The sequence below is a fragment of the Oryctolagus cuniculus genome, chromosome 2, assembly GCF_964237555.1.
Source record: "Oryctolagus cuniculus chromosome 2, mOryCun1.1, whole genome shotgun sequence".
In the NCBI taxonomy this organism is placed as follows: Eukaryota; Metazoa; Chordata; class Mammalia; order Lagomorpha; family Leporidae; genus Oryctolagus; species Oryctolagus cuniculus.
Window position 1 is genome coordinate 72,328,766 of NC_091433.1, and position 24,935 is coordinate 72,353,700.

At 42.2% G+C, this 24,935-nt stretch overlaps 1 protein-coding gene across 1 annotated transcript in view; it reads left to right on the top strand.

Annotated features, from left to right (window-relative positions):
- The first annotated feature begins 17,972 nt into the window (after positions 1-17,972).
- The window catches only part of FGL1 (fibrinogen like 1), a 31,171-nt gene continuing 24,208 nt past the window's right edge, over positions 17,973-24,935 (top strand). The window contains exons 1-2 of the mRNA XM_002709340.5: positions 17,973-18,088; positions 23,070-23,146. Coding sequence (XP_002709386.1) covers positions 23,087-23,146 — 60 coding nt within the window. The 5' untranslated portion in view covers positions 17,973-18,088; positions 23,070-23,086. The remainder of the gene's footprint in view (positions 18,089-23,069; positions 23,147-24,935) is intronic.

Genomic DNA, 24,935 nt, shown 5'->3' on the forward strand with positions numbered 1-24,935 from the left:
AATTTAGGGACGAATAGGAGTAAAAGAGAGTAGTGCCAATCTATCAGTTAGATCTCTTGGTTGGTTTCTTAGTGACTTAGGCAAGAGTGAATTTACTGGGGAATGAAGGACTCAGAGAATCAACTGGCATTTGGTGGACAAAATTCAGAATGGACAGGATCTAAGGGAGCTGTGGAGGCCAAGATGCAGTAAGCAAGAAGCAGAATAACCATCTCATAGTTGGAACCATCTGGACGGTATGCTACTACTTTTGATCTTTCTGGGATGAATGAGCTTCCTTGTATCAAGCCTTAAAAGGACAAATTATCTGAAGAAAATAACTAATTCTCTCAAACCTGCTGTCCACTGGAGTCCTAGATGTGACAAAGAATGATATAAACCCTTTGGCTCCTGAAGTGGAAATTAAGAATAATTTTACCTAAAAGTTACGGAAAAGGCCCAGCCAGAAATGGAGGTGTTATAAGAAAGAGGGAAACAAGAGACCAACAAATGTCAATTGCAAATCTCATCAGGCAGGCAGACAAAGCCATCAGCTGGTACTGCCTATGATGTGTAGATTGCAAAAGTCTGGTCATTGATAAGTGAATAACTATAAAGGTTTATAATCTAGAATGCACAAAAATTTTGGCTGCAATATGAGTAATATTTAGAGGACAAACTGAGAAATACAATAATAAATTAAAATAGGCTCTAGCAGAAGTATAAAAAGATGACAAATAAAATTATGTCAGATAATGCTGTGGCAGCTCCTCACATAGGGTGAATATATGACCCAGCAATTCTGCTCCTAGGTATATACCCAAGATAATTGAAAACACCTGTCCACACAAAAATTTGTGTGCAGATATTCACCGAAGCCTTATTTATAATAGCATCAAGCAGAATCAACCAAATATCCATCAACAGATAAATCAATGAATACAATTGATTATATTCATACAATGGACAATTATTTGGCAACAAGAAGAAATGAACTACTGATATATGCTACAATATGGATGAACCTTGAAGGCATTATGCTTAAATGAAAGACACCAATAACAAAGCACCATAATTTGTATGATCCCATTTATATGTCCTATCCCAAATAAGCCATCCTGTAAAGCCAGAAAGTAGATTAGTGGTTGCTTAGGGATCGAGGAAGGACAAATTGGGGGAGTGTGATAAAGTATCTTTTCTGGTAATTAAAGTGTTCTAATGTTCTAAAATTGTAAAATTAATTGTTTTGATAGATGCAATGAATACTGATCAGGGAACACCAGGATTGGAAAGAACCACCTTAGAGGATAAGGAGAAAATGCCTGGCATTTATACAGGGCTAAAAATAGAGACTATTTATAGCAGCCAGACTAGAAAATCTCATAATTCATGTGGCACTGGACAGAGTGCTTAGGAAGATCTTGCCTCAGTAGTGGGAGATATTTAACCCTAAACTAAATCCTATTCATTAATTCTTAAAAATTTGTCCCAAAAAATCAAACTATTTCCAAGTAATTTAACTGCATCCCAGAGAAAAAGAATATTTATAGAAATACATATAAAAATACACCATTCAATAAAATTTAAATCATAATAAAGATTAAAATCAAGGAATTGAAATTGATCTAGAAAAATATATAAATTAGAATTAGCAGACAATGACATTAAACCAGTCATTATAACTCCTATTAGTATCTGTAATGCTTACTCCATTTCTGAATTATCTTTTTTTATCCTAAATACAGGTCTTCACTGCAGCCTAGGAAATTTCAAATGGTACCTTGTCCTTGAAGTTTCCTAAAATCTGCCAAGGGCTACTCAAACTCTGCTTCTCATTTGCTGTACCACCCTTGTCTTGTGTAGCTTAATTACTAAAGACCTGAGCTTCCCTTCATAATCTGGCCCCTCAAGCCCTGGCTGCTTCAGTTAACTCCTGTTGCTTTCTCGTAGATTAAAAAAAATTTTTTTTTTTAAATTCCAACTGTTTAACTTTTTATTGGTAGCAGTTTTGTTCAGCTACAAGGTCTTCCATTACAGATTTAAAGAGCAGTTTCTCATTTTTAAAAACTTAGAATGTAAAATATTGTTATGATAAATGTGAATGGGAGGGCCTGGCCTTGTGGCACTGTGGGTTAAGCTTGCAGCTTGCAATGCTAACATCCCATGTTGGAGTTCCAGTTCAAGTCCCAGATGCTCTGCTTCTGATCCGGTTCTCTGGTAATGTGCCTGGGAAGGCAGTGGAAGATGGCCCAAGAACCTGGGCTCTTGATTCCCACATGGGAGATCTGGATGGACTTCCAGGATCCTGGTCTCATTCTGGCCCAGCCCTGGCTATTGCAGCCATTTGGGAAGTGAACGAGCAAATGGGAGATGTCTCTCTCTCCCTCTTTCTTTGTCACTCTGCCTGTTAAATAAATAAATTTTTAAAGACTAGAGAAGGGAGAAAAATTCAAGCTTTTTTTTTTTTTTTTTTTTTTTTTTTTTTAGAAAAAAACCCAGCTGACTCATTGATAAATATAGTCATGGGAAATGAGATGCTAGGTTTGCTAGGCATTTTTCTTGAAACAGTTATCGCCTATTAAACTGGAAAGCTACTCCTTTCTTTTTTGTTTAAAATTCCTGATTGTGTATTTGGACAATGAAACATATTGGAGAGCCTTCCTTGCTCACAAATGTGCCCCCAGTAGGCATGTTGGTCAGAATCTGTGTACTGATCTAATGGGATTTCTCTCCTAGGGATGTGACTTTTTTATGGAAAGATACAGAGGCTAAAATGCCACTGAAACAAAAACATTTTAAGGTCTGCCTATTAGGGAGTAAGTCCAAGAACTTCTCTCGCTCAGATTTTTGGAGCTCTCCTTGTTCTGCCTTCCCTTGGCCTGTTCATTTCAGTCTCTCATTGATTCTGTTACTACTTCAGTATCCTCCCAACAAATCCAATTAGTTTTGTTGCTACAGATGATTAAATGAAGTTTACTTCTTTGGCTTGTAAACAAAACAAAACAAAACAAAACAAAAAACAGTATCAGTGGATGATTCTGAAAATAGACCTCTGTATTTCAGAATCTTTGACTGCTATAAGCAGGCATTAAATGTCTATTCCCCAACAACCCCCCTCCATGTCTGCCCTCCCATTCCCCCGACTCCAACCCCCCAACAAGGGACTTTTTTTCCTTAGCTTAATATACAGTTATTTTAAAGGAAAACCAAGAAGCTAAATCTCAGAGCATTGAATTTAGGCTGTCATCTTTTTCCTAAGAAATAAAAATAATAAAATCTGAGTAAAAAAAAAAACAAGGAAAATTTTATATTCAAATACTATTTTAAAATTTTGTGCTCAATTCCAAGTGTTTTGTCAGAATAGCTATAACCCTGAGGCATCAATTTTAGATCCAGTCATAAGAGTATGAATTGCCATCCCAATTAGTTGGACAATGTTTCATAAGGAGATAATATTTTAAGAATGTGAAAATTAGAGAAAAGAGGCACATATAGCAATTTAGACTTAGTATCTAGATGAAGAAGCTTTATAGAAATTTTATCAAAGAAAGCAAATGCATTGTTTCTGAGTAGTAAGATGACAGCAGGTATTGTGGGTTACTTCTCATCTTCCTTGTTTCTAAAGGAATATTTTTTAATGTGGTTTTGCCCAACGTTAACTCACTTTCTTTTCTTCTCCATATATTTTTACAAAATACAGCTCAATGTCTTCTTCATGTTTTAAGTATAAAAAATCTGCTTTGTACCAGAATTGAATATTTGTTGTTAGTTGAAATAGTTGTGTTTTTTTTTGTTTTTTTTGTTTTTTTGTTTTTTTAATGACAAGTGACCTTATGAGGAGACTTTTCTTTAAGAAGAAAGATGTTGGAGCCAGTGCTATGGCACAGGGTTAAGGCCCTGGCCTGTAGCACCGGCATCCCATAAGGGCACTGGTTCGAGTCCCAGCTGCTCCAATTCCAATCTAGCTCCCTGCTAATGTGCCTGGGAAAGCAATGGAAGATGACCCAAGTGCCTGGGGCCCTGTGACATATATGGGAGACTGGGATGGAGTTCCAGGCTCCTGGCTTCCAATTGGCTCAGCTCCAGTCATTGCAGCCATTTGGGGAGTGAACCAGCAGATAGAAGACCCCTCTCCCTGTCTCTACCTCTCTCTATAACTCTCTTTCAAATAAATAAAATAAATCTTTAAAAACAAAGAAGAAAGATTTTGGGCCGACGCCGCGGCTCACTAGGCTAATCCTCCGCCTTGCGGCGCCGGCACACCGGGTTCTAGTCCCGGTCGGGGCGCCGGATTCTGTCCCGGTTGCCCCTCTTCCAGGCCAGCCCTCTGCTGTGGCCAGGGAGTGCAGTGGAGGATGGCCCAGGTGCTTGGGCCCTGCACCCCATGGGAGACCAGGAAAAGCACCTGGCTCCTGGCTCCTGCCATCGGATCAGCGCGGTGCGCCGGCCGCAGCGCGCCAGCCGTGCGGCCATTGGAGGGTGAACCAACGGCAAAAGGAAGACCTTTCTCTCTGTCTCTCTCTCTCACTGTCCACTCTGCCTGTCAAAAAAAAAAAAAAAAAAAAAAAGATTTTAATTGTTCAGAAGCAAAAAGTATATGCAATGCTAAAGTCCTTGCATACACACTGAAAGAAAAACAAACATATACTTTGACCAGCACTCTTCTTAATTTTTTTCAGGGGGAAACAACTTGAGTAAGAAAACAACTTCTGCATTTTTCCCTGTTAGGGAATCAGTTTATATTTGGTTAGATAAAGAGAGGGAAAAAATCCAAAAATCCAAATAGGTTAAACACTTTTGAAAAGAAAGATAGTAAAGAAGTATTTATTTCATCTTAAGTGGAATGAGGGGGAGGAAACAGGCTCTGTGTATCTTGAAGCTATACACTTTTGGGGATCCATTAAGTTTCTGTCAATATTACTTTTCTTTTCTTTTTTTTTTTTGGACAGGCAGAGTGGATAGTGAGAGAAAGAGACAGAGAGAAAGGTCTTCGTTTGCCGTTGGTTCACCCTCCAATGGCCACCACAGCTGGCGCACTGCGGTAGGCGCACCGCGCTGATCTGAAGGCAGGAGCCAGGTGCTTCTCCTGGTCTCCCATGCAGGTGCAGGGCCCAAGCACTTGGGCCATCCTCCACTGCACTCCCGGGCCACAGCAGAGAGCTGGCCTGGAAGAGGGGCAACTGGGACAGAATCCGGCGCTCCGACCAGAACTAGAACCCGGTGTGCTGGCGCCGCAAGGCGGAGGATTAGCCTAGTGAGCCGCGGCGCCGGCTTTTTTTTTTTTTTTTTTTTTTTTTTTTTAAGATTTACAGAGTTGCAGAGGCAGAGGCAGAGATAGAAAGAAAGGTCTCCCATCCATTGGTTTACTCCCCAAATGTCTGCAATGGTCAGAGCGTTACCTGCTAAGCCACAGCGCCGGCCCCAATATTACTTTTTTATGTTGCAGGTGGCAGGCCTGGAAGGAGGACTGTCCAGATTTGAACAAAAGAACAGAGGCCTCTGTGAGGGAGCTCTTCAGGAAACAATGGGCCGTTGAGAAAATTCTTCTTCACCTTACCTGTTTGGGAGCCTCACTGTAAAAATTCAATATGAGAAGTAGAACCTTAGGCTATATGAGTATAAGGGACTTGGCTTAATGCAAATGTGGGAGCTGGTTAAGCTCTCTCTGCAAAGCTGTTGTCTTCACCAGTGATGCTGGAGCCGTGAGTATGCAAGGCAGGTGAGAAAGGAAGATGGATGGGAGGGGGCAGGAGCTGGAGCCGATGAGGACAGACCAGATCCTGTGCCAGTTCTTGTTATTGATGTAGGTATCCTGTAGAAGCCACATGCTTTGTCATGTGCTGAAAAAAGCTCCTGGCGAAGAATGAGCAAGTGCAGGCCTGGCCACTATCTAATTTCAATGAGATAAGCTACAACATGTATAAGCAACACAGATGGCTGCCACTTCATTCCCACTCCGCAAGTCATCCAAGAGAATCTCTCTAGTACCTGAAGGTAATGGGAAGCATAAAGGAAAAGGAATTCTGGAAAATATAGTTCAATCCATCCAAGTGGACAATGCAAAGCCCCACGCTTTTTGTTGGTTCCTTTTATCATCTTCCTCTTTATCTAACTTCACTCTGTTTTTTTTTTTTTTATTTCAACTAGTGTATTTAATTCCCTTGAGTCTTTCTTCTTCAACAGTTTCTTTATTAAGAAATGACATTCTAGTCATGTCTCATGTTTCTCTGATAATATTACTAAGTATAATGGGGTGTTCTGCAAATATCTCCCTTAAAACAAATAAAAAGTATTTTTATTCCACTCCCCCCTCAAGCAATACTATCCCTATGCTTAGCTCCTCTTCTTAACTGTCTCCAATTTCCCCTCTTCCACTCTCTCCTCACCCTGACCTAGATTTAACCCAACCATTCCATTGAAACTGATCTCATTGTCACCTCCAATGAACCTCTTTGTTGCCTAACTGAAGAATCAGTTCTGTAGGATGGCATTTGGCACAGCAGTGAAGTCATTGCTTGGGATACCTTCAATCCATGCCAGAGGACCTGGTTTGAGTCCTAACTCCTCTACTTCTGATTCTGCTTCCCGCTAACATACACCATGAGGTAGCTGGTGATGGCTCAAGTCATTGTGTTCCTGCTACCTATGTGGGAGACCCAGATTAGTTTTTTTTTTTTTTTTTTTAAGATTTATTTTATTTGTTTGAAAGACAGAGTTACAGTGCGAGGTAGAGACAGAGAGAGGTCTTCCATCTGCTGGTTCACTCCCCAGATGGCCACAACAGCCAGAGCTGCACAGATCTGAAGCCAGGAGCCAGGAGCTTCCTCCAGGTGTCCCACATGGGTGCAGGTGCCCAAGGACTTGGACCATTTTCTACTGCTTTCCCAGGCCATAGCAGAGAACTGGATTGGAAGTGGAGCAGCCAGGACTAGAACCCGCACCCATATGGGATGCTGGTGCTTCAGGCCAGGGCTTTCACCCACTGCACCACAGCGCCCACCCCCAGATTAAGTTTTGGGCTCCTGGCTTTGACTTGACCAACCCTGGCTGTCGCAGGCAATTGGGGAGTGAACCATTGGATGGAAGACCTCTCTGTCTGTTTCTCTTTCTCTCTCTGCCATTTACATAAAAATGAACAGATATAAATTCCTTTAAAAATTAAAAAAGAATCAGTTCTCAATCTTCCTGTTGCTCTTTTCAACCCCTAGACACATAGATTACTTCCTCTTCCTTGAGACATCTCCCTTAGCTCCCAGGGAGAACCAAGCCACCATCTCCAGGTTTTTGTCCAACCTCCCCGAGTACTCCTTTGTACTCAAACTCTTCTTTGCTCTTTGCTTCTTCCCTCCTCAACATCTGAATCTGTTTTTGTACTATTTCTCTTCTGAGCTTACATTTACTTCCTTGTTGTTTATATCCCATTCTATGACTTCAAATATCATTCCTATGGTATTGACTTCAAAATACATGTTGTTGCTGAATTAGATTCCTAAATCTAACTGCCTCCTTGACATTTCTTCCTTGCATGTTTAACAGTCATCTTACACTTACTATGCCCAAGACAGAGGTCTTGATCCCTCCTCATCCAACTCAGATTGTTTATTCTGTATCCTTCCTAACTTCAGCTCAATGGCATGGTCAGCCTTTTAGTTGCTCAGGTCAAAAACTTTGACGTCATCTTTGATTCTTTTCTCTATCTTTTTATTTACTTATTTTTGAAAATCAAAGTTGAGAGAGGGAGAATCAGAGAAAGAGAAATCTCATCCATTTGTTTGCTCCCCACATGGCCACAATGGCCAGCACTGGGCCAGACTGAAGCCAGGAGCTTCATCTAGGTCTCCCAAGCAGGTGGCAGGTACCCAAAGACTTGAGCCATCTTCTACTTTTCCCAGATTATTAGCAGGGAGCCAAATAGGAAGTAGAGCAGCTGGGACAGGATCTGGAACCCATTTGGGTTACTGGCATCGCAGGCTGTGGTTTTACCCACTACACCTCAATGCCAGCACCTTCTTTCTCTATCTTACAGTCCACGTTCAGTCTGTCAGAAACTGTTCTCTGGAGCTAGCATTGTGGCATGGCAGGTTAAATTGCTGCTTAGGATGCCTGCGTTCCATATCAGGTTGTCAGTTGGAGACCCAGCTCCTCCATTTCCAATCCAGTTCCCTGCTAGTGTGCCTGGGAAAGCTGTGGATGATGGCTCAAGTACTTAGGTTACTGCGGCCCCACATGAGAGACCCAGGTGGAGTTCCAGATTCCTCTCACCTGGACAATACAGCCATTTGGGGAGTGAAGCAGTGGATAGAAATATCCCCTCTCGCCCTCCCTCTTTCAAATAAATAAGTAAACCTTAAAAAAATAAAAACTAGGGGCTGGCACTATGGCCCACTTAGTTAAGCCATCATTGCGGTGCCAGCATTCCACATGGGTGTTGATTTGAATCCCAGTTGCTCCACTTCCAATCCAGCTCCCTGATTAATGACCTGGGAAAAGCAGCAGCAGATCACTCAAGTGCTTGGGCCCCTGTCACCTACATGGGAGACCCAGAAGTTCCTGGCTCCTGGCTTCAGCCTGGCCCAGCCCTGGTACATTGCAGCCGTTTGGGCAGTGAATGAGTGGATGGAAGATCTCGCTCCCTGTCTGTCTTTCTCTCTCTCTTTGTAACTCTGCCTCTCAAATCAATAAGCATATCTTAAGGAGTCGGCACTGTGGTGCAGCAAGTAAAGCCGCTGCCTGGAGTGTCAGCATCCCATATGGGCACCGGTTCAAGTCCTGGCTGCTCCACTTCCGATTCAGCTCCCTGCTGGTGTGCATGGGAAAGCAGCAGAAGATAGTGCAAGTCCCTGGACCCCTGCACCCATATGGGAGACCTGGAAGAAGCTCCTGGCTTCGGATTGGGTCAACTCCAGCCAGCCGTTGAGGTCATTTGGGGGATGAACCAGTGGATATAAGACCAACCTCTCTGTCTCTGCCTCTCTGTAACTCTGCCTTTCAAATAAATAAATCTTTTTTTTTTAAACAAAGTACATCTTAAATAAATAAAAGCCATTCTCCTACTTTCAAATTGTGTCCAGAATATGACCACATTTCCTCACCTTGATTATTAACACTCTCTTCTGAGCCACTTTAATCTCATGCCTGCAGTATTCCTTTAATTTCCTAGCCAGTCTCTCTACTTCTTCCCTTGTCACCTCAAAATATGAGTCTTTTATTTTTAAATGCAGGTCACATCATATTAGTCCTTGATTCAGAAATCCCTTGGTGGCTTTCCTTGTCAATCAAAGTAAAAGTCGTTTCTTTCAACACAGTGGCATGCTGTTTGACCTAACGCCTTTGCCTCTCAGAACTCACAGATGGCTTCTCTCTTAGCTGTTCCTTTGACTCTGAGGCCTGCCTTGCCCCACAGCGTTTGTGCCAGCTACTTTCTCTCTAGACTGCGTCCCTCATCCTGACTTGCTGTCACATTTCCATGGCTGACTTTCATGTTCCCCTTGGCTTTTTGCTTGAAGGTCATCTCAGTAAGGCCTCCCCTGACCTATTCTATTTAAATTTGCACCTCCTTCTCCCCAACCTCCACAAGTCCTCTCCCTTAGCTTCTTTTTTCTTGAGAGCATATGTCTTTTAACACTTTCTAACATAATCTGATTTATTTTGCTTAACTCCTCCATTTCCGCTAGAATATAAACTCTATGAGGGCAGGGACATTTGTCTGTTTTGTTCGTTGTGATTGTCCCAGAATCCAGAACACTCCTTGTCAATGCTCCATATTCCCTAGATTCTTTCTTCCCGCCTTGTTTTCGTTTGCTTCTCATATTGGGGACGTTCTTCAATTGCTGAGCGATCTTTGGTTGTCTCTGTATGAGGCATCAAAGCAGCTATCCGGAAGCCAGCTTTATGTACATGTGTGATTTAAATGGTGACTTGGCTCTTCCATGGAGGAAGACATGCTAGTGTCATTTTTTGTTTTTAAAGATTTTTTTATTTATTCATTTGACAGGTAGAGTTACAGACAGTGAGAGGGAGAGACAGAGAGAAAGGTCTTCCTTCCGTTGGTTCACCCCCAAATGGCCGCCATGGCCGGCGCTGCACCGATCCCAAGCCAGGAGCCAGGTGCTTCCTCCTGGTCTCCCATGCAGGTGCAGGGCCCAAGCACTTGGGCCATCCTCCACTGCCTTCCTGGGCCACAGCAGAGAGCTGGACTGGAAGAGGAGCAACTGGGACAGAATCCGGCACCCATATGGGATGCTGGCACCGCAAGTGGAGGATTAGCCAAGTGAGCTACGGCACCGGCCCGCTAGTGTCATTAAAATGTTTTTTTTTGTTGTTGTTGGTGGTGGTGGTTTTTTTTTTTTTTAACTTTTATTTAATGAATATAAATTTCCAAAGTACGACTTATGGATTACAATGGCTTCCCCCCCATACCGTCCCTCCCACCCACAACCCTCCCCTTTCCCACTCCCTCTCCCCTTCCATTCACATCAATATTCATTTTTGATTATCTTAATATACAGAAGATCAGCTTAGTATACATTAAGTATGGATTTCAACAGTTTGCTCCCACACAGAAACATAAAGTGAAAAATAATAGATGATTTTTTAAAAATGATGATGAAATCAGAGCAGACCTATTGTCATGCTTAATCCCAGTGAGAGTCAAGTTGGGAATTGATAATTTTTTTTTTTTTTTTACAGAGGATCAGTTTAGCATGCATTAAGTAAGGATTTCAACAGTTTGCACCCCCATAGAAACACAAAGTGAAATATATTGTTTGAGTACTCGTTATAGCATTAAATCTCAATGCACAGCACATTAAGGACAGAGATCCTACATGAGGAGTAAGTGCACAGTGACTCCTGTTGTTGACTTTGCCAATTGACACTCCTGTCTATGGCATCAGTAATCTCCCTCTGCTCCCGTCATGAGTTTCCAAGGCTATGGAAGCCCTCTGAGTTCTCCGACTCTTATCTTGTTTAGACACGGTCATAGTCAAAGTGGAGGTTCTCTCCTCCCTTCAGAGAAAGGTACCTCCTTCTTTGATGACCTGTTTTTCCACTGGGGTCTCACTCACAGAGATCTTTTGCCAGAGTGTCTTGGCTTTCCATGCCTGAAATACTCTCATGGGCTTTTCAGCCAGCTCCGAATGCCTTTAGGGCTGATTCTGAGGCCAGAGTGCTACTTAGGACATCTGCCATTCTATGAGTCTGCTGAGTGTCTCACTTCCCATGTTGGATCACTCTCCCCTTTATTTACTCCATCGGTTAGCGTTAGCAGGTACTAGACTTGTCTATGTGCTCCCTTTGACTCCCAGTCCCTCCACCATGACCAACTGTGAACTGAAATTGATCACCTGGAACAGTGAGATGGCATTGGTACATGCCACCTTGATGGGATTGAATTGGAATCCCCTGGTATGCTTCCAACTCCACCACGTGGGGCAAGTCAGCCTGAGCATGTACCAAATTATACATCTCTTCCCTCTCCCATTCCCACTCCCATGTTCAACAGGGATCACATTTCAGTTAATTTTCAACACTTAAGAATAACTGTGCATCAATTACAGAACTAAATCAGTCATATTAAGTAGAACAGATAAAAAAAACTACTAAGAGGGATAATGTATTAAGTTGTTCATTAACAGTCAGGGCTATGCTGATCAAGCCACCGTTTCCCATACTGTCCACCTCACTCCAACAGGTTTCCCTCTTGGTGTTCAGTCAGTCGTCACCGATCAGGGAGAACATATGGTATTTGTCCCTTTGGGACTGGCTTATTTCACTCAGCATGATGTGTTCCAGATTCCTCCATTTTGTTGCAAATGACTGGATTTCATTGTTTCTTACTGCGGTATAGTATTCTAAAGAGTACATATCCCATAATTTCTTTATCCAGTAATCTTGATTAGAGACATAATTGGTCTCATAATGCATGTTTTCATTTAATCTCTGTGTTTATGGCTCCTACTTTCTGATTCTCCTGATGCCCCCAAATTAAATTCTCTTAGTAAGGGGTCAGCATCATGAGTGAGGTCACCAGCTGCAACGCTGGCATCTCATGTGGGTACCAGTTCAGGTTCCGGCTGTTCACTTCTGATCCAGCTCCATGCTGATGCCCCTCAGAGGGAAACGGAGGATGGTGCAAGTGCCTGGGCCCCTGCACTCATGTGGGAGACCTGGAGGAAGCTCCTGGTTTTGGCCTGACCCAGCCCTGGTTGTCATGGCATTTGGGGCGTGAACCCGCAGATGAAAGGCTTCCTGTCTCTCTCTCTCTCTCTCTCTCTCTCTCTCTCTCTCTCTCTCTCCCCCTCCTCCCAAATCTGCCTTTCAAATAAATAAATCTTTTAAAAAATTATCTTAGTAATACAATAGGGAGAAGGAACAGGTGGTGTGGGAATAAAGAGTAGGAGTCACATGGGGTGGGTCTTAGAGTCTACAAAACACTTTACAACCTTTCAGTCAATGGTGGATCACATATACAATGCTGTTCCCATAAGATTATATTGCCCACTGACATCATAGCTGTTTTAGTTTGTGTAAATGTACTGTCTAATGTCTGCCCAAGAACAAAATTACTTAAAAATATTCTCAGAATATCTCTCTGTCATTAAGTGATGCATTATTTAATTTACCAATCACTGTCCTTTCTGCCTTGACTGTCACCTTTGAATCTTGTGGTTTCTCCAAAAACTCTTCTAAAAAGTAGCCATAAACTTTTGTCTCCTCATGTATCGTTTCTGTTTGGTTTGGCATTGTGGATTTATGCCTTTTTATTTCTTTGCTGTCATTTTAGAGGCGTTTGGGTAGGCAGCAGAGCTGAAAGTGTGCTGTAGATCTACCATACTCTGCAGAAGGGTTGATGACTGCTTTCTGTTTAACTAGGGAAGAATCATATTTATCATTGGGAAAAAACCTTTCTTTTCCTCGATAGATAACACAACAGTGAGGTTTTATTATACAAAGGCAAAGTCCAGGTTATATTTTGAAATGATAACTTGAATAATCATCCTATAAATCATTGTCTTTATGTGGGAATAGCTACTTCACTAGTGTTTACTTTGGATAATATTATTATTATATTGCCTGGAGAGAGAGAAATTTTATGCTTTCTTTTTATGAGGAAAGAGAAGAACTAGAGATAGAACCTGATCAAGGACACTTCTGCTCAGGGAAGGTTGTGTAGCCCCATCAACTTGGCAGTATTCCAGGCCCATGAATGAGGGGAGAGAAAGGACCCAGCGGAGAAGAGAATAGTTACCACTAAGTCCTGGTTTACATGCTCCTTCTCTGCACTGTGATTGCCTACCATTATCCCCAAGGCTTCAGAACGATTTTCCAAGCATTGCAGCCTACTAAGAACTGGTTTTGGGGTTCCAAGAAGGGGCTTGTGTCGAAGTACAGGTTAAATCAGGGAAGGAAGTTGCCTCTGCCCACCAGCATTTCAGACTCTTCCCAGTGGCAATAGCAACATTCCAAGGAATTGTGATAGTCCAGAATCCAGGAGCTGGCCGGGAACAGGACAATTAGTGTCTTTTTAGACAATAATGCAGGTTTTCCCAACCTGATAATTATAACATCTTGGTCATTGTCTGCCATGAAAGGGATCCCAAATCCTTAGGCCTTTGCCCAAGCCTCAGGTCCAAACCAGATTGCTCGCCTATTAAATTTACATATATTTATCAATGTTGCCTGGTAATCCATGAAGTTTCTTAATAATAATTAATCAAAAAATAATTTAAGAGTGGATCTTGAAACCCATTTGGTAACAGTAGCTTCATTTTATAGATAGTAATATTGAGGTTCAAAAATAAAATGAATTCTTCAAGGACTTATGGTGAGTAATAACAGTATCAAAAGCAATGCAGATCCCAATTTTCAGGAAAATAAGGCAATGGTCACTTGACTATACATTTCATATTGACATGACATGGATTGATTAATTCAGGGATTATTGATCTGTCATCTATTCACTTAATCTTTCCACTAATTACATAAACAATAGGAATAGTTAGAGTGATTCACTAGTAAAATTGGTTTATTTCTACAAATTTAAAAATGCTTTTTTTTTTTTTTTGACAGGCAGAGTGGACAGTGAGAGAGAGAGACAGAGAGAAAGGTCTTCTTTTGCCGTTGGTTCACCCTCCAATGGCCGCCGCGGCCGGCGCACCGCGCTGATCCGATGGCAGGAGCCAGGTATTTATCCTGGTCTCCCATGGGGTGCAGGGCCCAAGGACTTGGGCCATCCTCCACTGCACTCTCTGGCCACAGCAGAGAGCTGGCCTGGAAGAGGGGCAACTGGGACAGAATCCGGTGCCCCGACCGGGACTAGAACCCAGTGTGCTGGCGCCGCAAGGCGGAGGATTAGCCTAGTGAGCCGCAGCACCAGCCGTTAAAAATGCTTTTTTTTAATAAGTTCTGAAATCTATGCTATTGACAGTAAGTTTCACATTCTTTCAGGACCATGTCTGAGGTGATATCCAAACCAGCATTTTAGTAAAGAGTATTATTACCTTTAATTTAGGAAACTAGTATGGCTGAAATGAAGACTCTTTTCCTCATACTTAAAATACGTCCCTTCTAAAAATTTGGATAAAGGCCACATTTTAAGTTTAAAGTGTTATTGTATTCAGAGCACAGTATTTTATAAGCCCCAGGAAGGGAGTATCCCACCAAACTGGGAGTCAAGGTTGGAAAGTATAACCGTCAGGGAGAAATGGCTGCGAAATAGTGAAGAACTTACGATCAGTTATCTGAGGAGTCTGGTGCATGACGGGGCTGAGAGCAGAAATATTCACTGGTACAGCCTAGACTGGATTAGGGATGGGAAGACCTGAAAGTAAACCTTCCCACTGGGACTGGGTCGAGTATCACTTAATGAACAGGTATCCAGTCCGACAAAGTCCCGGGGCCAGAGGGTTTGAATGACAATTGTGCTGTGACTGGTTTATTAATTTAAGGGTTCTCTGAATACGATTTTTCAAAAGGAGAAGGAAAGAATTTGTCAGTACTCACCTAATCTTCTGGGAGTCAGAGAAACATGAACTGTTGTCTAATGGAAATATTCTCAGGCCAGACAAAAAAGTGTGTCTACTTTATTTCAAAAAGAAAAAAAGCCTCGAAGCTTAACCACTAGCCTGTATTCATAATCTTTATGCTCCAACACTCCTTCTGTTGGATTTTATTCTCCAGGGTCATTTTGCCCATAAGGAGGTCTTCTGTGCAAATGGCCCAAACAGATTGTCTTACAAAGCAGTTCTCTTCTTTTTAAATTTAACATTTCAGTGTTTCTGTTTTATGTATTTCTTGAGAAACTGTTAGGTATGAGTCAGTTCCCCACAAGGACTAATCACTCTTAGAGTATGTGCATAAAACTGAACTTCTAGGCAAGCTCATAGGAGGTGTGATTTTTCATGGCCCCACAGTTCTGTTTAGTTAAGCCCTTTTAAAAACCATGCTTTAAGATGTCCATCCCAACCCTACGATTCCTTGTCCACCTCCTCAAACACAGGGTCCAGCCTGCTCATGTCACTTTCTTCCCATAATTCTCCCAACTGGGGACCTCAGGTCTCATTCTCATTTAACAGCTTTGGTACAACTGTGCAAGGCCACAGCTTTGCACTTCCTGGTGACAGTCTTTCCACCATTGTGGGGAGCAATCCGGACTAGACTAAGTTACTCGAATTAGGACTTATTCTATGCATCTGCTCTCCCACAATATGGCGCTGGGAGAGAAGTAAACAGCTTCCGCACAGCTGCCTCCAGTTCAACCAATAAACTGTAGGACTTGCTCCTGATTGGAGGAGAGCAGCGTACTCGGCGTGTGGGCAGCCGAGTTAGGATTGGCGGAGGAGGACTATAAAGGAGGAGAGAGACAACATGCACCAGGAACATCTATGGGGAACATCTGAAGGAACACCTGTGCAGCCCTCAGAGAGCTGGCCGGCGGTGTGCCGCTCCCCTGCGGAAGTGGGGAATGCGGCCAGGGGGAACTGCCCTTCCACGGAGGTGGAAGGGATAGTAGCCAACCCGGGAAGAACCAGCAGCAAACCCGGGGAGGGCCGAGCAGACAGAAAGAACAGCGCAGGGTCCTGTGTCGTTCCTCCACGAAGAGGGGGAGCGACACACCATGTCTGACAGTGCATCATGGACTTAAGGGGTACTCTGACTCCCAACAATTTCAGTTAATGGCTCACCTCCTCCTAATATGGACCCCATCTCTGTCCTTAATGTCTGACTGGCTTCCAGATTTCTCCAGAGACAAGGATCCCAGCCAGAGCCTTGCTAGACAGTATAATCTACCTACAACAGTGATGAGCACAGATCCTGGGCTGGGTTGCCTTTGAATCCAGGCTCTGCCTCTTGCTAGTTGTAGGATCTTGGGCAAATCACTTCAACCCCTAGGCCTCAGCTTCCTCCTTTGATACAGAAATCGTAACAACACCCACTCAGGGCAGTTGTGGCTGAATGAATTAATAGATTACTGTGTCCAACACACAAGTGTGTCACATGTGTTAGCTATTTTGATCATTATTGTCCCTCCTCTGAGAAAACGAACTCAGAATTTATTGATTGCTTGAATGAGGAAAAGACAAAAGGAGTACAAAAAACAAAAAGATCAGTTGGTATTTCAAAATATTTCATTTTCCCATAGAGGTAGTTATCAAATCAGCTATATAATGCCATACTTTCGCTTGTGAAATTTAATCTCAATAGCGTGAGTTCTCTACAAATATGAGTGAATGATTTCCACTTCTCTTATGTGTGTCAATCTCTTCAGCCTAATTTTTTTTTCTTTCCAGTAAGCTGTCAGGATTACCTTTTCCTTAATAAGCTTCAAAACTTCTAAGAGAATGAAAGGGAAATGTTTAATAGGAAGGTCAAATACTAGCAATGCATGAGTCCAGTAAACCACAAAGAACAGATAGAAAACAGAACTTTGGAATCTTACTGGAAACTAAGTTAATGAATGGGAACCACAGAACACATAGCAAACAACTGCTTGAGTTGCATCAGAATGAAAAACAGAAGTGATGAACCTAGATCTCCAGGCCAAAATGATTTTGTTAGTACTTAGTAGGGCTAAGTAATCACCTGTTACACACTAGAAACTCCTCCGGAAGGTTTTAAAATAAAAGAAATAACTTGCTTAGGGTATACTTTTTTTTCCTTTCCTTTTCCTTCATTTTCTTTTTTTTTTTTTTTAAGAATTAATTATTATTTGAAAGGTAAAGTTAAGAGAGAGAGAAGAGAGGAAGAAACAGAAACAGATATCTTCCATCTACTATTTCACTCTCCAAATGGCTGCAACAGCCAGGACTGGGCCAGGCTGAAGCCAGGAGCCAGGAGCTTCATCTGGGCTCTTCCACATGGGTACAGGGGTCCAAGCACTTTTATCATCTCCCGTGGCTTTCCCATACACATTAGCGGGGAGCTGGATCAGGAGTGGTACAGCCAAGACTCAAATCATTGCGCATATGGGATGCTGGCATTGTAAGTGATGGCTTAACCCACTATGCCACAACACTCACCCCACTTCTGCTTTTCTTAAAGATCAAGTACCATGAGCATTTCATCTTGGCAAGTATTTACCTGCCACGTTTCTATTACTGAGAAAAATTTGGCTTCTTCCCATATTATGGTTGAAATTACATTTTAATTCATATCCTTATAGATAAAATTTTATTACCCCTTCTATCTACAAAGCAAAGCTTCAGCTCAACTTTGGTTTTATGTAATCTTCAACTGAACATTACTGAACTTAAAGTATGAGAATTTTCTAAATGAGCTCAATTGTGATAGTTTTAAAAAGTCATATCTTTATAAAGTTGTATCAATGAATCTTTCATAAAAACTCATACAAATAAGAGGAGGGAAGAAAGAAAATATTAGAGTGTTGGGATTTGTCCTTGAATCTCCTTTTTTTCTCTTAAGTTTTCCTTCCAGTTAAGCTGATTTTCTCTTATGCTTGTTACTGGATTAAAGCCAGAATCAACATTGCCCCACTTCTAATCAAATGATGGAGAAATTATTACAAGTTCTGAGCCCAGTTAGAGGATTCTGGGTGGCAGAGTGGCTGGACTGGACCTGAACTGTATCTCTGACTCACCTCTGACTTTAGGCAAGTTATTTTATGTCTCTGCAATTCTGATAAGACTTTAATAATGCTAATTTATTTCAAAGATATGATTGCTAAAGAAATAATCATTGGCTTTTGGGGGAGGCTGTTTTTGCAACTTGGAAAAGAGATTTAGAATTGTATCTACTTTTTATTCCCTTTATGTTTTGAATAAATCAGATAGAAGTTTTATGTAAGTCATAGGATTTACAATTTCCATATAAAATAGGCCACTTATTTTCACTCCAGAAGTAAAAACTTTAGAGATGCTTTTCTTTTACTATTTAGAATTATAACATATTTTGCTTTTCTAAGGCTTTCATTGAATATTAATTCTTCAGATAAGTAACAAAGATACAATTATTTTCCACTTTCAGAAAAAGAAATAATTGGAAGGTAGTAGCCTAAAAGGAGTCTCTAAACTGTGTTTATGGGTAAATTTTAACTGTCTTACATTAGGGTTATAGTCCATTTCGAACACTAACTTAGTAAACATGCTTCCTTCAATAACTAAAAGTAAACTCATACATTTAGTGATTTTTCTCTTCTTTTTAAAATTACTTTATCTCCTATTCTTTTTTTTTTTTTTTTTGATAGGCAAAGTGGACAGTGAGAGAGAGAGAGAGAGAGAGAGAGAGAGAGAAAGGTCTTTGTTTTGCCGTTGGTTCACCCTCCAATGGCCACCGTGACCAGCGTGCTGAAGCCGGTGCATCGCGCTGATCCGAAGGCAGGAGCCAGGTGCTTCTCCTGGTCTCCCATGGGGTGCAGGGCCCAGGCACTTGGGCCATCCTCCACTGCACTTCCTGGCCACAGCAGAGAGCTGGCCTGGAAGAGGGGCAACCGGGACAGAATTCGGCGCCCCGACTGGGACTAGAACCCGGTGTGCCAGCGCCGCAAGGCGGAGGGTTAGTCTATTGAGCCACAGCGCTGGCCCTATCTCCTATTCTTTTAAAGTAGCTTATTTAGAACATACTATTTTTGCAATTTCACATGCTACTAATATATTTTTGTAATTGTGTTTTTAAAAGTTGCATATTAACTGCAGAACTTTTCATTTTCAAACAATATTCTTGCCTTTAAGCTTAACATAGTGTAATTAGCTAATTTAAACAATTTGAGGCCGGCGCCGTGGCTCACTAGGCTAATCTTCTACCTGCAGTGCTGGCACCACAGGTTCTAGTCCTGGTCGGGGCGCCGGATTCTGTCCGGTTGCTCCTCTTCCAGTCCAGCGCTCTGCTGTGGCCCGGGAAGGCAGTGGAGGATGGCCCAAGTCCTTGGGCCCTGCACCCGCATGGGAGACCAGGAGAAGCACCTGGCTCCTGGCTTCGGATCAGTGCGGTGCACTGGACGCAGCGCACTGGCCGCAGCAGCCATTGGGGGTGAACCAACGGCAAAGGAAGACCTTTCTCTCTATCTCGCTCTCTCACTGTCCACTCTGCCTGTCAAAAAAAAAAAAAAAATTTGAGTGGGGAGGGAATTAAACTTTATAATTTTAAAGTAATGTATATCAAATAATATAGTCCATCAAAAAATAGTCATTTAGAACTAATTTTAATGTTGGTAATAATTAAAAGATCTGAAAAAATCTAAAGCAATCATTATAAAAGAAATACAACTAATTACAGAGTAAGGAACAGGAGGATTTGATACAACTTTCCTGTAGGCCAGATTTACAGAATAAATAATGATTTACTAGAATGATACAGACCACAATTTCTTTTCTTTGTTCTTTTTTATTTTATATTTATTTATTTATTTAGCAAGAGCTACAGAGAGGGGGGGAAAGAGAGAAATCTTTGATTCACTGGTTTACTCCCCAGATGGCACAATAGCCAGTGCTGGGCCAGGGTGAAGCCATGAGCTTTGTCCAAGTCTTCCACATGTGTGGCTTGAGCCCAGACACTTGGGCCATCGTCCACTGTTTTCCCATGCAGGAGCTGGATCAGAAATGGAGCAACCAGGACACAAACTAATGCCCATATAGGATGCCTACAACACAGGAAGTAGCTTTACCTGTCTCGCACAACACCAGCCCCCGAGACCAGAGTTTCAAAGCAGATTTCTTAAAGCAATAAATACAATTTTACCATACACCTGGTGTTTTCTCCTCTCCCATTGGCTTTGATTTTGTCAATAGGTATCTTTTGCATTTGTCTTGTCACCTTTTCTAATAAGGTTTTATGAGAAGAAAAGACAAACTCATGTTTCAATCCAACTAGAAGTTGAAAATCTAACATTTATTTTCAAACATTTTTTCAAAAATTCAAAAATTTTCCCATTGACCTGGATAAACAGGGGAAGGAATGTTAATAAAGATTAGTTTTACAGCAAGGAAATCACATTTTCCCTTCTGAGAAAAATTTTTACCACTTGGGGAATAATTTCTGTAGAGACAACAATGAAATGTTATTGGGGTCTCCATAGAAAGTTTCTTTTTAAAAGCTGTATTTATTTGAGAGGCAGAGAACTCCCACTCACTCCCCCAGATTCTCCCAACGGCCGACACAGGCCAGGCCAGAACTCAATCCAGGTCCCCCACGAGGGTGACAGGGACCCAACTACCTGAGATATCACCAGCTGTGTCTCTAAATATACATTAGCAAGAAGCTGGGACTGAGGGCAGAGCTGGGACTCACCCCAGGCCCTCCAATATGAGATGCAAGGGTTTTAACCATAGGGCCAAAGTCTGTCCCAGCACAATGAGTGAAATGCTGGGGACACAACAATTAATACAGGTAACAACCTGGACACAGTAGGTACACAATATTTGTTGAGTGAATAAATGCTGTGTTGGTCTGTAGATGTAGTATTGTGGTATCATAGAAGAGGAAGTAATTCTGCCTTGAGGCGTTGACTGGGAAAGTTTAGTTTTATATTTAATTACATATGGCTTCATGCATACTTCACTTATACTGTCTTAAATTTCGGTATTAATATTTACTTTTATTTTTCCTCCAAAACCATTACCTTGCTGGGGCAACCACTTTCTTCTTCCACAGCACCTAGCATAGTACTGAAACTGATGCATAGCGCCTGCGGCCTCTGCCTGCTGCTTCCTAGGATTGCTCTGTGCAATTGTCTCTTTCTCCTCTCCAGCCTCATACATGTGAAGTCCTTTTGGAGGAGGGTGTGCTCCAGGAGCAAGCAAATAAGTCACAGCCACGTTGAGGGACAGAGTGATGTTCACTGGACAAGGCTGTGTTTTGTGGCCTCTATGTCCTTCTAGACTTCCTAGCTTTTAAATTAGGAAAACTCACAATTATGGTAGTACACAGAAGCTATTTTATTTTTTTTTTATTTTTTATTTATTTATTTTTTTTTGACAGGCAGAGTGGACAGTGAGAGAGAGAGACAGAGAGAAAGGTCTTCCTTTGCCGTTGGTTCACCCTCCAATGGCCGCCGCGGCCGGCGCGCTGCGGCCGGCGCACCGCACCGATCCGATGGCAGGAGCCAGGAGCCAGGTGCTTTTCCTGGTCTCCCATGGGGTGCAGGGCCCAAGCACCTGGGCCATCCTCCACTGCACTCCCGGGCCACAGCAGAGGGCTGGCCTGGAAGAGGGGCAACCGGGACAGAATCCGGCGCCCCGACCGGGACTAGAACCCGGTGTGCCAGCGCCGCTAGGCGGAGGATTAGCCTAGTGAGGCGCGGCGCCGGCCACACAGAAGCTATTTTAAAGATTAGCAAAGTTTACATCAAGACTCATTAATCCAAGATTGATTTTAAAATAATCTCAAAGGGGCCGGTGCCATGGCGCAATGAGTTAATCCTCCGCCTGTGGCACCAGCATCCCATATGCGCGCTGGTTCTAGTCCTGGCTGCTCCACTTCCAATCCAGCTCTCTGCTGTGGCCCAGGAGTGCAGTGGAGGATTGCCCAAGTGTTTGGGCCCCTGCACCCACATGGGAGACCAGGAAGAAACTCCTGTGGCTCCTGACTTTGAATTGGCGCAGCTCCAGCTGTTGCAGCCATCTGGGGAGTGAACCAATGGAAGAAAGACCTTTCTCTCTGTCTCTCTCTCTCACCGTAACTCTACCTCTCAAATAAATAAAGAAATAAGATCTTTTTAAAAAAATCTCAAAAAGTGAAAACTGTCCTCCACAACTTTAAAAAAACGATTTATTTATTTATTTATTTGAAAGAGTGAGGGAGAAAGACAGAGACATCTTCCATCTGCTGTTTTACTCCCCAGTTATTCACTCCAGCCAGGGGTGGGCCAGGCTGAAGCTAGGACCAAGAACTCTGTCTGGATCTCCACTATGGGTGGAAGAAAGTCAAACACTTAGGCCATCCTCTTGGCCTTGCAGGCATGGGAAGTGGAGGACCCATGGCTCCAACAGACTTTCAAATATGAGATGTGGGCATCCCAATGACAGCTTAACCCGCTGTGCCAAAATACCCATTCCCTCCTTCACAACTATAAGCAGGTCTTAACATTGTATATTATCTTGATTTCTTGTCTACACATTAGACTTTGGGAAAAACAGTGTAAATCACTTCTAATTTGTTATAACTTTCTTTTTGTTCTTGTTCTTTTAAAAATGAAATGCTATCCGGATACAAAATGAGTTATTACTAATTTAGCACATCTGCCAGGGTAAGGTAGGAATTACTGTGTCCACTTCACAGATCAGGAGTACTTTAGCCTGAGGTCAAACAGCTAAAAATGACTCAGCCAAACTATAGACCTGGTATTGCTGCTGACAGAGACTGTTTTCCACATGATCATACAAGCAGATCAGCTATCAGGACCACTAAAACAGCCAGAGCGCCCCCTCTCTTTTCCTGTGATCAGATGTATTTAGTTCTATTTAAGATGCCATTTTGTGCAGCTGAAGGCTGGGAAAGTAAGGATTTCCCCAGTGACTCTCAGACTGGGCACGGCCTGGAGCTGCATCTGACCTCCTGGAGCTGCCTAGTCCGAACCCAACTCTGCTCTCATGAAAGATTCAAGGTGATAAGTTAACACATGCGTTTTGTTCTCACAGTTCTTTCAGTGGAGAAAATGGCGAAGATGCTCGTTTTCATTATTGTCACCGCTCTAGTAATAGATGGCGAAAGCTGGGTAAGCTTATTGTAAAAACTATTGTGGAATTGAAATGCCTGCTTTGATCTGGGTTTTGAATTGAATGACTGCTTTAGAAAATAACCTGTACAAAGGCAATGCAATGCAATTACATATTAAAATTCATAATTTCTCAGGAGTAAGCATTAATTTTTGCTGGAGAAGAACATAAGCCACAAATAGAGATATCAAAGTAAAAATGAGAAAATAGTAAAAGAAAATGACCTTTTGCTCCCTTTTCATTAGTCGTAGTAGCTGTCCCAGAATTGAGTACCCAAGAGCCCTGATGAAGTTTCTAGTCCTCAGAATCCAATTCACCTGTCAAATTTTCTTTAGAGAGCTCTGCTCTGTTCAGTCAGATGCCACATTACAAAGGGGCTTATAAACCCTTTCATTTACAACATTCCTGGGTTATTTGTCTTTTAAGAGAAGGTAAAAGGCTTACCTGGACCAATTTGAAGTATCTGTGGGAAGAATAATGTGTAAACAAAAAAGTTAAAGTGAGTTCAGTAGAATTTCCAGCAACAGGAAAATAAATGGACGAAATACCTGGGGAGGTGAGGGTTTAAGTTAGCATCCCTAATAAGGATACTGTTCATCTTCACATTATCCCAATGAGATTATATTTTTAAAATGTTTATAATCAAAGGTCCCTCAAAAATCTAATTTGTTTTGGAGTCAAAATACCAATGACACAATTAACTTCTGTGAAGCATTTTACTCTTTCTTTTTAAAATAGATTTATTTATTTGAGAAGAAGAGTTAGGGATAGAGAGAGGGAGAGACAGAGAGAAAGGTTTTCCATCAACTGATTCACTCCCCAAATGGCCACAATGGCTGAAGCTGGGCCCACCTGAAGCCAGGATCCGGGAGCTTTTCCAGGTCTCCCACATGGGTTCAGGGGCCCAAGAGGAAGAGACATCTTCAATCTTCTGTTTCACTCCTCAATTATTCACACCAGCCAGGGGTGGGCCAGGTCGAAGCTAGGACCAAGAACTCTGTCTGGATCTCCAATATGGGTGGCATATTGGAGCAGCTAGGACTTGAACTGGCACCCAAATAGGATACCAGCACTGCATGAAATGCCAGTAGGCTTAGCCTACTATGCTCAACACTGGCCCCTCAAATCCTTTATTTATAAATTTTATTTATTTATTTGTGTTTATTTGAAAAAGAAAGAGAAAAGACAGAGACACATAGTGAAATCTCCCATATGCTGTTTTACTCCCTAAAAACCTGCAACAGTCAGGTCTGGACCAGGCTGGAACTAGGAGCCAGGAATTTAATCCAGGTCTCCCATGTGGATGGCAGAGACCCAAGTACTTGAAATATCACCTGCTGCCTCTCAGAGTATGTATCCGCAGGAAGCAGAGCCAGGACTCGAATATGGTACCTGGGTGTCTCAAGCAGAATCTTACACTGTGCCAAATGCCTGCCCAACTCCACAGTTTAAAAAGCACACCATGAAGAGGTTGAGAGCACGATCTTTGAACTGGATTTGGATCCTGACTTCTCACGTCTTCAGGGTATCCATGAGGGAGCCTTCCCATCAGGACTCAGCCCATTCCTGCCTCAATGAGTTGTTACGAGGATAAAATGAGAAACAGTGATAAAGCTTTTAATTTAGCCATTCTGATTATTTGTTACTTTATTTATTGAGTTCAGGTGCTTAAGCATGGTAAAATTTTACTCTTTAAACCGTATTAGAATCTTTCAAACTTCTTTCTGCTTGGAATGTTATTCTAATATGGGAATTAGAGACAAAATTGGATCAGTGATTTATTCTAAT